Source organism: Callospermophilus lateralis, chromosome 8 (assembly GCF_048772815.1).
Source record: "Callospermophilus lateralis isolate mCalLat2 chromosome 8, mCalLat2.hap1, whole genome shotgun sequence".
NCBI lineage: Eukaryota > Metazoa > Chordata > Mammalia > Rodentia > Sciuridae > Callospermophilus > Callospermophilus lateralis.
The window spans coordinates 42,390,233-42,403,825 of NC_135312.1; the positions used below are offsets into that span (position 1 = coordinate 42,390,233).

Genomic DNA, 13,593 nt, shown 5'->3' on the forward strand with positions numbered 1-13,593 from the left:
AGCTATTTAGCGTCTTCATGGGGCCTTGAGCCAAGGAGATTTTGGTCTGGCATTGCGAGCTATTTTGTGCACCCGCCCCCCAATGGATTACACAATACACTCGACTTAAGTCTTCTCTTGGCTAGGAAGACTGGCTCCTATCTCCGAAGTTGGGTGTGGCCCATTGGGAACTAGACAGCTCACCCCCTACCTTAATTGGCCAATAACATTCTGTAGAAAGTCTCTGAAATTCTCCCATATAACTAAAGCAGAACACAGGCACTCTCTCTTTCCAGCGTGGAAGCTCGACCACTAAGGTCAAAGAGCTTTTCTGCACCCCCAACCCCCACCCCTTAAAACAATTTTCTGGGTTGTGTGATTTTTCACAGTATTTTTCAGCTAGCCCACTCCACACAGGGGAACCCAGTTTCCATCACCTGTGTGGCCATGGTCGAGAATAGGTCTATTAGGAAGTTCATGGATTTAACAGCATTTCAGCCCAGCCTATCATTCCACTGGCCTTTATCTCAACATACGCTATGTCACCTGATGCATTTACGGTACTACTTACAGAGAATAACAAAAAGTAAAGACTTCTGACTGATGTAATGTTTCTCAGCTACACACAGGCAAATGTTAATAAGTGGTTAAAATTCTCTTATTTGTTGAACTGACCTTAGATGCTAGAAATATAAAGCCTGAATCCTTTTAAGATTTTCAGGCACTTTCAAACTGTGCAAGATAAATTTCTACTTGTCTTCCAGTTCATTTTCTCCTTTTTCTCTTGACAAAACCCAAAATGGCTCCCATTTCCCAGCTTCCTTGTAGCCACATGATGGCTGACCAATGGACTGTGAGCTGTTCACCATTCTGCTTTTCTTCCTCCTTTTAATTAATTAGGGAAGCTGCCTGTTGCCCACTCTTAACCTCTCTTCACACTTGCTGGGAAAGGATGACAACTTGAATGGCCTCCTTGGACAGAGATGGAAGCCAGGTAAAGTTCCACCAGATGGATCCTTGGATGACTGATTACATGGAGTACAGCCGAAGTATTTTGGAGAAGGACTTTTGGCCATTTCTTCATATGCTGACTCCTTACTGCCCTGTCAACTATAGACTCCAAATAAAATAAATGAAATCTGGTCTCAATAAAAATTTGAACTTATTAATTCTTTTTATATATATTTAGGTCACAGGTACATACATATACATAAACTGCAAAAAACAATTTGTTATATAGGCTCAATATATTATCAATAGTTCAGCCCAGTGCTGAATAGTTTTAAAAAGTTAAAAAACCTAAGGTTTTCAGGAAGGATGACAGCATGAGGGACTTTATTATAGCCATATTTAATATAAATTAATGTATATTACCATGTGGAATATAGTTAATATGTGAACCCAGGTCCATGTCATACATTTGATGTTTTTTTCTTCTTTTGCAGATTGGACACAAGGGAAGGAAGCTTCTTGGTTTTATAGGCTACACTTCTCTTGATGCGCTCTCCTTTGATGTTAACAATATATGGCAAGAGAGGAGGCCGGACAGTCAGAACTGTTCCTTGAGGTGTGTAGCCTCGGAGATGTAATCTGTCCTTAAAATGAGGTGTTACTGCAACCCAACCTATGAAGCATGGGACAGAACACAAAATGCTGTTAGCAACTACCTTGTTAAGAAACATGGAGCCAGGTGCAGTGGTACACACCTGTAATCCCAGGGACTTGGGATTCTTGAGGCAGGAGGATTGCAAGTTCAAGGTCAGCCTCAGCAATTTAGTGAGACCCTGTCTCAAAAAGTTAAGAGCCACGGTGGCCTGAGGCAGGAAGATCACAAGTCCCAGAGGTTAATCTCAACAATACAGTGAGACACTTTCTCAAAAGAAAGTGTAAAAAGTGTTGGGGATGTGGCTGGGCACAGTGGCACACACCTGTAATACCAGCAACTTGGGAGGCCTAGGCAGGCATGTAAGTTCAAAGCCAGCCTCAGCAGATTAGTGAGGCACTTAGCAACTCAGCGAGACCTTGTCTTTAAAAAAATATAAAAAGGACTAGGGATGTGGCTCAGTGGTTAAGCACCCTGGGTTTAATCCCTGGCACCAAAAAAAAAAAAAAAAAAAAAGTAAAGCATACAATGCATTTGTAAAAAACATAAAAGTTATTTTCAGAATAGGTCACATTATCTAAAAACAAAACTGGCATGTATTCCTTTTTTTGGGTACTGGGAATTGAACCCAGGGCCTCAAGTGCTCTACTGTTGAGCATTTATATCCCTGGCTACTAGCATGTACTCCTTAAAATACGGCACATGTCTAAAAATAAACTCAAGTCAGTAAAACTACTTAATTTGCTTTATAAAAAGTGTTTAGTGTAGGGTTGTGGCTGCAGCTCAGTGGTAGAGCGCTTGCCTAGCATATATAAGGCCCTGGATTCAATTCCAAGCATGGGGATGGAGGGGAGAGAAGTACTTGGTGTAAAATTACCTGCAGAGGAAAACTTGATGTCAGCCACTGCTTCAGATCCCCCAAGTCCTTCTTCTAATGTTATGTCTTCAGCAACAAGAGGAGGAAATTCTGCCATTCGTTCTTCTCCACCCATTGGAACCTTCCATTGAAATATAATGAAGATGTCTCTACTACAAATTAAATTCCCTGCAACTGTAATATTACATAAATCACTGATAATTGTGTACAGGATAAAAAATGGAATCCTTTTGCTGGGTACAGTGACACATGCCATAGTCTTAGCAGTTCAGGAGGCTGAGGCAGGGAGATCACAAAGTTTCAGGCCAGCCTAGGTAATTTAGGGAGACCTGGTCTCAAATGAAATATGAAAAGGGCAGGTGATGCAGCTCAGTGGTGGAATGACAATTTTGGGATTAAGCCTTTAATCTGTTTCATATTTATTATTTATTTATTTAGTGGTACTAAAAACAAACAAACAAACAAACAAATGTGCTGGGGATGTGGCTAAGCAGTAAAGTGCCTTGGGTTAAATTCTCAGTATTAACAAAAAGGAAATAAAGCATATAATGCATTTGTGAAAAGCATAAAGTTATTTTCAGAATAGGTCACATTATCTAAATAAATTGACATGTATTCCTTTTTTTTGGTACTGGGAACTGAACCCAGGGCCTCAAGTGCTCTATCATTGAGTCATGACCCTGGCTATGGGTATGTATTCCTTAAAATAAGGCACATGTCAAAAAATACACTCAAGTCAGTAAGACTACTAAATTTGCTTTATAAAAAGTGTCTAATGTAGGGTTGTGTCTGCAGCTCAATCCAAAGCATCTGGCTCTAATAATTTTTTTCCCCCCTGTACTGAGGATTGAACTCAGGGGCACTCTGTATCCTTAGTCCTTTTTATATGAGATAGGGTCTTGCTAAATTATGGAGGGTATCACTAAATTTCTGAGGCTGGTCTGAAACTTGTTATGTTCCTGTCTCAGCCTCAAGAATTGCTAAGATTACAGTGTGTGCCACTGTGCCCAGCTTCCAAAAATACAACCAATATACAACATATACTATCCAATCATAAATATGGTATATCTTGTAAAAGAGCTGAAAACAGTCTCTACTCAGGCAAATGGGCTTTGGTGAATTTTATGAACTATTTCAATGGCATGGTAAGGGCCAAATGGGGACTACTTCAGGGGTGGGGCACGGGGAGCCAGCAACAAGCAGGTCTGTAAAGAGAAGGAGTGAGTAGGACACTCCCCAGTTTTTTCTTAAATAGACGAAAACAATTTTAATGCATATATAGGTCAAATATATAGCAGGAAAGAAGAGGAGCAATAAGCTAAAATTGGTGTCTGAGATTGAGAATGGGGACTGAACCCAGGGGCACTCTACTGTAAACTTAATTCCTAGCCCTTTTATTTATTTATGAGTATATGTATTTTTTGGTACTGGGGATTAAACCCAGGGGTGCTTTAATACTGAACTACATCCCCAGCTTTTTCCCTTTTTCTTTTTTTACTCTTTAGTCAATATTTTACCTTTTAATTTCTTGTTTTTTTTTTGGGGGGGGTACTGGGTACTGAACTCAGGGGCACTCAACCATTGAGCCACATCCCTGGCCCTATTTTTTTTTTTTTAAATATATATATATATATATTTTCTTTTTTTACTTTTTGGCGGACACAACATCTTTGTTTGTATGTGGTGCTGAGGATCGAACCCGGGCCGCATTCATGCCAGGCAAGCGCACCACCGCTTGAGCCACATCCCCAGCCCCTGGCCCTATTTTTTTTTGTTATTTATTTAGAGACAGGGTCTCACTGTGTTACTTAGTGCCTCACTTTTGCTGAGACTGGCTTTCAACTTGGGATCCTCCTTTCTCAGCCTCCCATGCTGCTGGGATCATGGGCATGTGCCACTGTGCCAGGCTTACCTTTTTATTTCTTAATTTTTATTTTGAAACGGGCTTGCTAAGTTGCTGAGGCTGGTCTTGAACTTCTATGTCTGGCAACCAGATCATCTTTATTGTGAGGGGATCTGCAGTGCACTACAGGATGTTTAGCATCATCTGTGGTCTCACCACTGGATGTCAGTAGCATCTCCTATTTGTGACAAAATCTGTAATTTCTCTCCACTCAGCATTGTCTAGTATAACTATGCAATGATATGACTACTGGGCACTTGAAAGATGGCTAGTGTGACTAAGTAACCATATTTTAAATTTTATTTGATTTTAACTAATGTGTTTAAATTTAGGTAGGCATATGTATATGTGGCTAGTGTGGCTACCATTTTGGACACTGTAGTCTAAATACAGCTCTGTGGCTTTTCTAGAAATCACTTCTTTTTCATATAGAGCCCCTTTTGCTTTATACCCAGAATCCTCAGAGAGAATGAGGTGAAAGGTTAGCTAGCTGATATGTAACAGATGGTTTTGTCCAATACAGGATTTCTTTCTTTCTTTCTTTCTTTCTTTTTTTTTTTTTAAATATTTATTTATTTTTTAGTTGTAGGAAGACACAATACATTTATTTTTTTTTAAAATTTTTATTTGGTGCTAAGGATCAAACCCAGTGCCTCACACATGTTAGGTGAGCGATCTACTTCTATGAGTCACAATCCCAGTCTTTCTTGGCAGGGTGGTAGGACCATCAAAGGTGTACCAGCTCTAACTGTGCAATCATCAAGCCGGTTGACTCACCTGGAGTAATGTATGACCTGCATGCTTCTGATACAAAGCATCTGCCCTGTCCAAGGAAGTAATATGCACAGGAAGGAAGTTGGAAGCCACAACTGTAAACCAAGCGGACTGATTCCCCTTAAGAAAGGAGGAGAGAAATTATTTTACCCAATGAAAACTTGATTACAAGGTATAGTAAAAAGGAGAAAACTCTTCATAAGAATGGGTAATAATAGCAGCTGTAATCAAATTATATAAATATCAAAAAAAAGGGAGCACAATATAGAAGGAGTGCATTTTACAATTCATGTAAATCATAAGACTAGGACTTTTGCAGACTTGTTGATACTATTGAAGTTAGGTATAAAATATTAAAAATCTATGGGCTTTAATGAAATATAAAAGGGTTCTAGATATGAGAGACTAAAATTTCCAACAAAGAATGATAAAACACAAAACCCAAGGAATGTACTATAACAATGTACTTGTAAGTTGCATGTTGGTGGACATATCTATGTTTTGTTTTCCTTTCTTCTTTTCACTTTGGCAAAATGAAGAATGATTCTACAGATGCTCTAAAATCCCCAAAATGGTATTATACAGATGAATACCAAGCAAAAAGAACATATAAAAAAGATAATATCTGGGATATAAAGAAGTGCTGAATTACTTCAATGCATACTAGCTCTGGATCAAGAGGTCTAATCTTATGATTTCCTTGTGAAACAAGAGCACAGGAAAGGATAGTATTTCATCTTTTTTTCTCTTCTTTTTTGGTACTGGGGATTGAACGCAGGGGCACTTGACCACTGAGCCACATCCCCAGCCCTATTTTATATTTTTATTTAGAGAGAGGGTCTCAGTGAGTTGCTTAGTACCTCACTTTTGCTGAGGCTGGCTTTGAACTAGTGATCTTCCTGCCTCAGCCTCCCAAGCTGCTGGGATTACAGGTGTGCACCACAGCTCATGGCTCAGTATCTGGTCTTAAATGCTAAGTTTTATAGGGCATTCAATATCCCTTTGATGATAAGGTTTTTAAGACCCAGTATTCCTTTTTTTTTTCCCCCTTTCTCCCAAGCTTTTATGGAAATTTCCAAACATATAAAATCATGACTTATGCTTCTTTAAAGTACATCCTAATACCTAGTAGTTTTTAATGGTACAGATTTTTCTTACCTGCAGGAAATCTATGCGGCCTATAGCACCCAAAAATAGAACCATTCCTGGTTTAAGCACAAAAGTTCTTGGAATAATGGAATGTGTTGGTAGAACAATGTTTACTTCTTTTTCTGTTAGAAGATTTAAAATCTGTGAAGCAAATGGCAAGTTTAATAGAGAATTACTTTTACTGTAAATACGGTATTTTGAGATTCACTTATAAAAAGTGATGAGAAAATACTACAAAATAAACCAAATTATGTCAGTTAGTCACATATAAACTCTATCTGTCTAAATTAATCTGAATTTACTGGTGGTTATACTCATTTCAAAACTGAGTCTTGGGCAGTGCCAAAATAACTTCATAGGTATATGATATTTTTCTATGTCATCACTATGCTACTATGTTAAAATTGGTATGAACTTGAAAATGTTTCAGGATCAATACCATGGGAGAAAACATATGCTCAGGTCTTCTGGGGAACAGTAGTTTCCAGCTTAAATTAATAGACTGCGGGGCTGGGGATGTGGCTCAAGTGGTAGTGCGCTCGGCTGGCATGCGTGCGGCCCGGGTTCGATTCTCAGCACCACCTACAAACAAAGATGCTGTGTCCGCCGATAACTAAAAAATAAATATCAAAAAAATTTTCTCTCTCTCTCTCTCCTCTCTCACTCTCTCTTAAAAAAAAAAAAAATAGACTGCAACCTCATGTCCTAGTGGTTAAGCATGTATACATCAGAGGTCAACAGCTTGAAGAACCTTTCTAAATTCTGGACTTCAATATCCTTATTTCCCCCGAATATTCAGCACAAACTGAGAAATATTCCCCCGAATACTCAGCACAAACTGAGAAAAAGTTAAGATTCCTCTGGCTTATATAAGAATAAAGATTTCTTTTTTCTTTTTTTGGCAGTACTGGGTATTTTTTTTTTTTTTTAAACCATCAGCAGAATGTAGTATTCTTTTTTTTTTAATATTTATTAATATTTATTTTTTAGTTTTTGGCGGACAACATCTTTGCATGTGGTGCTGAGGATCGAACCCGGGCTGCATGCATGCCAGGCAAGCGCGCTACCGCTTGAGCCACATCCCAGCCCCAGTACTGGGTATTAAACCCAGAGACTAATGTATGCTAGGCAGTACTCTATAGCTAAGCTACATCCCCAGATCTGTTTCTGAGACAGAGCCTCACTTAAATTGCCTACATTGGCCTCAAACTTTCTATCTTCCTGCCTCAACTTCCCAAGTAGTTGGGGTTACAGCTTGGTGAAAAAGATTCACCAAGTCTTTAAAAATGAAGATTTCTTAAAGACTAGAGAAAATAGAAGAGGAAAAATAGGAAGTATAAGATTCTGATAAGATTTAAGAGGTAAAAATCAGATTAAAAGAGAAAAGAGGGCTGGGGGTGTAGGCAAGTGATAGAAAACCTGCCTACTTAACACATAAGGCCCTGGGTTAAATCCTTAGCACAGGAAGAAAAAAAAGGGCATAAGTGGCAAATAATCTTGTTAATTCACCTGGGTATAGTGATTCATGCAGTTTAGGAGGCTGAGTCAGGAGGATCACAAGTTCAAAGCCAGCCTCAGCAACTCAGCAAGGCTCTAAGCAACTTAATGAGACCCCATCTCAAAATAAATAATAAAAAAGGGCTAGAGATGTTGCTCAGTGGATAAGTGCCCCTGGGTTCAATTCCCCACCCCCATCCCACCCCAAACAAAACAAAATCTTGTGAATTTGGTTCTTAGCAATTTAGTGACACCCTGTCTCAAGAAATAAAAAGGTCTGGGTTGGGGATGTGGCTCAAGCGGTAACAGGCTCGCCAGGCATGCGTGAGGTGCTGGGTTCGATCCTCAGCACCACATACAAACAAAATAAAGATGTTATGTCCACTGAAAACGGAAAAATAAATATTAAAAAATTCTCTCTCTCTTAAAAAAAAAAAAAAAAAAAAAAGAAATAAAAAGGTCTGTGGATATTGCTTAGTGGTAGAGTGCTTCCTAGCATGTGAGTCTCTAGCTTCAATATCCAGTGCCCAGGAAATAAACAAACATCCCAGTCCTTTTTTAGTTTTTAATTCGAGACAGGGTCTGAGTTGCTGAGGTTGGTCTTGAACTTGTGACTCTCTTATCTCTCAGCCTCTTGAGCTTCTGGGATTATAGGTCTGTACCACTGCATCTGGTTATCTGACAGATTTTTATATTAAAAAAAACCCGAGGGACTTAATTCTGCTAGCTAGAATATTTTGCAAATCCTTGACTTTCTGACTCAACTGTTTCACATGAGGGTACCTGACTAAAGTAATGACTATCTTGACCTAAATGAGTATGAAAGGAAATAATTAGTTGGTGAAGTTACAGTAATAGAACATCATTGGAAAGCAGTCCAATTATTCAGAAAAGACTGAGAATGAATGATTACTCTAGGAGAGCAATAAATGTTAAACTGATGTTTATGATGTGGTACACCAAAGAGTATATGATTCTGAGAATGAAATAGTAACTGAACTTGATAAGGTAAAGGAAAGTACCTAAGAAACCGGTATTGTTTCATAGGGAGGTACGAGATAATTAGGATAATTAAAAACTGGCAGTAGCCAGACTGAAAGGAAGAGATTAATACAACTGTTGTGAGGCTGTATCCCATATGCCCACTTGAGCCAATGATTTGGATAAAGATCAAAACTGCAAATAATAAAAAGTTGTGAGATTCAATAGGTCTGTTACAAAACAAAATAATTAAGACAAAATCAAAGAATTTAATTAAAACAAAATGGAAGTTACCCATAAGATGCTGCAATTGGATTAAAAAGAGGCCTAGGGGCTGGGGTTGTAGCTCAGTGGTACAGTACTTGCCTGGCACGTGCGAGGCACTGGATTGTCAGCACCACATTAAAATAAAGATATTGTGGGCTGGGGATGTGGCTCAAGCGGTAGTGCGCTTGCCTGGCATGTGTGCGGCCCGGGGTTCCATCCTCAGCACCACATACAAACAAAGATGTTGTGTCTGCCGAAAACTAAAAAATAAATATTAAAAAAAAAAAAATCTCTCTCTCTCTCTTAAAAATAAATAAATAAATAAATAGATAAATAAATAAAGGGCCAGAGGCACTTAAAAAAAAAAAAATAAAGATATTGTGTCCACTTACAACTAAAAAATAAATATTAAAAAAAAAGAGGCCTAAAGCAAGACAGGTTCACTTAATTCTATTCTAAATTATGCTCATCTAATAAAAACAAAAAAAGTGGAAAAAATTAAACTATGCTCATTTGACAGGACTTACAATTTAACATATTTCAAGGGAAATAAGTATTATATTGATTCTATACAGTTTTGAGGAACAATGAGTACAAGTTATAGGGAAACTGTTGAGTGCAATACAAACATTGGGTCAAAGACCAAATGGGTTACTGTAGGAGGTTATGTGACACTGCTTCACCTAATAGTGAATCATTCCCTACTTTAGTTCAAGTTGGATATCCTTGTGATGGATATGTTATATAGGGAATTCAAACATGGAATAGGGAGCTGGACTGCAGGTATTTATGATTTCTTCCAACCTCAAAATCTAGGATCCTGTAAACATCTAATTAAGGTAACAACTACAATCATAAATATAATCAAGTAGATTGTTTTCAGTGAAGTCTACCAAAAAAGTAGAGATTTGATGACATATAGATTTGCCTCCTAACTGCTTTATGAATGAATCAGAACTAAATCTAAAGTGGAAGTATAGCACCTTTCTTACTTTCTACCAATTAAGACAGTGCTTCTGCAATTGAAAGTAAATGTTTCTAAAAGAAACCAAAAACGTACGCAATTTTCTTTTGTAATTCCAGGGGTGTCATAAAACCAGTGGGCATCTTTCACATCTTGAGGAGTCAATTCTATCCGTTTGGTGGATTTCTCCACAACCATGACAGGTTCATTTCCCATGTCAAAGGCAAGTGAATCAACATCAAACTCAAAAGTCTCTTCTTTCTTTTGTTCTTTTGAATATAAGAATGTTCTTCCAACTCTTCCTAAAATGAATGATATTGAGATTATCAGTTGCTCCTTTAATTAAGCTTTTGATTTCCAGACAATTTTTATGTTTTTCTCAAACAAGTCACTCAGACTAACTACAGGGTATGGAAGTAAGACTGCAACAATACCTGTGTGGAACTCCCCACAAAGGTAATGAGAGTCAGACTTTTAAAATGATAAAAGTACGAGGCTAGCTGTGCATACTCAGGCAGACAGCATTGGAATTCAGTTTTTACTAAAGCCAGGCTGAAAAAGTTACCAAGGAGAGAAGGATAACCTAATGTAAAGCTGCTGCACAGAATCAATGAGCATTACCACTTGTACTGGTGTGGGTTTCCAAATAGCAAAGCCCTTGCCTCTAAAGGGTCTGTTCCAGAAGAAGGAAGTAAGTCTCTACCCACAGAAACTGGCTAGCTTAAGACAGCTGTATTGTAGGTCTCAACAAAGAATTTTAATAGAGAATCAACAAAGGTTTTCCCAAATAGGGCACTTACCAACTACATAACCATGCTTTTTAAAGCGATTAAGTTGATTTTGTTCTTGTTCACTAAGATCTTCTTCAGCTTTATTTGCATCACTTTTAAGTCTTTTTTGTCTTTCAAACATTCTATAAGGAGTTGGGTTGCAAATAGGAAACTTCAGAAGGTTTAATGTGGTACCTGAAATACCAAAGAATAGTGTTTTCAGAAAAGGGATCAAGGGGAGGAAAATGAACATTTCTTAGGATCTACATTATGTTGCTGTGATTCATCTCCCTCAACCTCCATGACAATCCTCTATAAGATTATTGTCACTTTAAATGAGGAAATCGTCTTAAAGATGGGCTCAAAGGCTAACCCAGATTTGAATGCAAAATCTGGAACCTGATTATTCCCATTTCCACACGGCTATCCAGTACAAAAACAATTCTGTGTATAAGTCAGATGAGATTTGGTACATTCAAAATGACATGGCTGTAGAGAGTTCTGAGTATATTTCAACTGAAAGTGCAAGATAGAGAACAGTGGGCCAGGAAAGGCATGATGGCACATGCTTGTAATCACAACTCTCTGGAAGGCCAAGGCAGAAGGAAATTTCCTTCTTCTGGAAAAGAGACCCTTTAGAGACAAGGACTCTGCTACTTGCTAAAGCCAGCCTTAGCAACTTAGTGAGACCCAGTTTCAAAATAAAAAATAAAGGGCCAGGGATGTGGTTCAGTGGTAAAGCACCCTTGGGATCAATCTCTGGTATCAAAACAAAAAGCAAAAAACAAAAACAAAAAAACAAAAAGCTCTAACCAAATGCAGTTAAACCCTGGTTTCAAGGGAATAAATGGGGAAGTTAGTTTTGTGAACTTAAATAATGAAGAGGGTCACAGAAGAAATGTTTCCCATCACAGAAGTTTCTTAAAGTCACAAAACAAAGCCAAACACCATATTGCATCAACAAATTATTCAGATGTTATGTATGTATTGTATAATGGTGTCAAGAATAAATTCAGGATGTGAACAGTAACACTGAGGGGTGGAGAGCGGTTCACAGAGTTAAAAAAAAAAGGAAGCACAATTTTCAAGAAAAACATACAAAGAAAATAAACTGGAAGGGAAATCTCCAAGACAGTGGGAACTTTGCTTTGTTTGTTCCTTGGTGTGTTTTCTGTTTTAAAACAACATATACTTAATTTCGACGCAGTAAGGTGATACAGAAGAGGGGTGTAACAAAGTATGAGAGGATTTTTAAATGGAAGCCTCCAAGGAGTCTAACTTGGTCATTAAGCAAAGAAACAGTAGGTGCCTGTGCCTCAACCAGACGTCCAATTTCTCAGCATGCGAGCCTCCTAAGCCTCACCTGGCCAAGGGGAGATGGTGGCCCTGTCGATGGCCTCGGTGCCCTTTGCGGTGCAGTAATCAGACTCCAGGAGTGTGTTAAAAAGAGTGGACTTGCCAGAGTTGGTGGCGCCCACCAGGTAGACATCGCCACGGTAACGCCAGGAGCGCTGAAGTGCGGAGATCAATTCTTCAATTCCATAGCCAGTCTTGGCGCTGATCAGCCTTACGTCCCTGACCACCGTGCGCGACCAGGCCGACGGATTCGAATTCTCCGCGTCCCCTGGCTTGTCCTCGCTGGACTGCTGTGGTCCTCGGTGGCCAGGGGCCGGCAGGAGTCCGGCACGGATGCAGTCGTCCCACAGCCTGTTTCGGAGTCGCTGCCGGTAGCCGGGAGAATCCTGAGGGAGCAGGTCCACTTTGTTCCCCAGCACGATGAGCTGCTTGGCACCCACCAGCTTGGGCAAGTCGGACAGCAGGGCGTCGGGCAAGTCGAGCAGGTCTACCATGTACAACACCAGGGCTGGCCCAGGCCGCCGCAGCGCGGCGCTCACCAGTTCCAAGTACTGTTCGCGGCTCACCTGCACGCGCAGAGCGCGCCGGTGGTGCACCAGCAGCCAGCAGCGCTGGCACACGAGCCGCACAGGTCCGCCGTCCGCCTGGGCCGCGCTGGAGAACTTCTCGCTGGGGAGGTAGCCGGGCATGCCGGGGTCCTGGCAGTGCAGCTCTGCCCCGCAGCCCGTGCAGTTCAGGCCGCTAGGAGGCACCGTCGGGTCCGGGAGTTCTACGATCGGGCGCGGGCGGCGGCCGGCCCGTACCTTCTGCTGGAGTCGTTCCTCCTTCCGCTGATCCTGTTGACGTTCTTTCTCCTGCTGCAGCTGCAGCACCTTACGCAACTGCTCCTCGGGACTCGGTGCCCGTGGGGGCTTCGGAACATATTCCGGGAACACAAAATGCTCCTCCGTGTCAGTGGTTTCTTTGTAGTTCCCAGGGGCCGAGGGGCCACGAGGAAGCCCACGTCCCAGAAGGGATGGGTACTGGAAGAAGGCAGCTGCGCATCTCCTCTCCAGGATCGGATCCCGGAGGCCATGGCGCCTTACGGCGGGCGACAATCCCTGCAGGAAGCGCCACAGCAGCCTACGCGCCAGGCTTCTGGGCAGCATGGGGAAGGGCGCCACGAAGAGCAGGGCGGAGCCACGAGCGCAGGCGCGTCCCAGGGTTCCAGACCCGCGCGAAACCCGAGACCCAAGCCCGGGGGTACTTGGGAATTGTCCACCACGCGTAAAACCCCGTGAGTTCTCGCGATGAAACTCTGAGGCCTGAGAGCCCACTTAAAGTGGAGAAGGTACTGTCAAGCACGATGTGCCACAAGTCGTCTTTAATAAATCACATTTTGTCTTTAGAAGTGCAGAAAATTGGCATAGAATGCTGCGGACTCACGTCCATCAACCAAAACCTTTCATTCATACACTGATTGGTTTTCGGGTG

General features: G+C 40.8%; 1 protein-coding gene across 2 annotated transcripts; it reads right to left on the reverse strand.

Annotated features, from left to right (window-relative positions):
• Positions 1–1,313: 1,313 nt before the first annotated feature.
• Positions 1,314–13,407, reverse strand: Noa1 (nitric oxide associated 1). 2 transcript variants are annotated; one of them, XM_076864351.2, is made up of 7 exons: positions 12,128–13,407; positions 10,795–10,959; positions 10,091–10,296; positions 6,295–6,426; positions 5,140–5,256; positions 2,460–2,580; positions 1,314–1,603 (listed from the first exon to the last, which is right to left on the reverse strand). In XM_076864351.2, exons 1-7 carry the CDS (start codon positions 13,266–13,268, stop codon positions 1,392–1,394), a joined length of 2,094 nt encoding a protein of 697 aa, XP_076720466.2. In that variant the 5' UTR covers positions 13,269–13,407; the 3' UTR covers positions 1,314–1,391. The 2 variants fall into 2 exon arrangements, with proteins under 2 accessions (XP_076720466.2, XP_076720465.2); XM_076864350.2 differs by lacking the exon at positions 1,314–1,603 and having other exon boundaries at positions 2,549–2,633; positions 12,128–13,349.
• Positions 13,408–13,593: the final 186 nt, after the last annotated feature.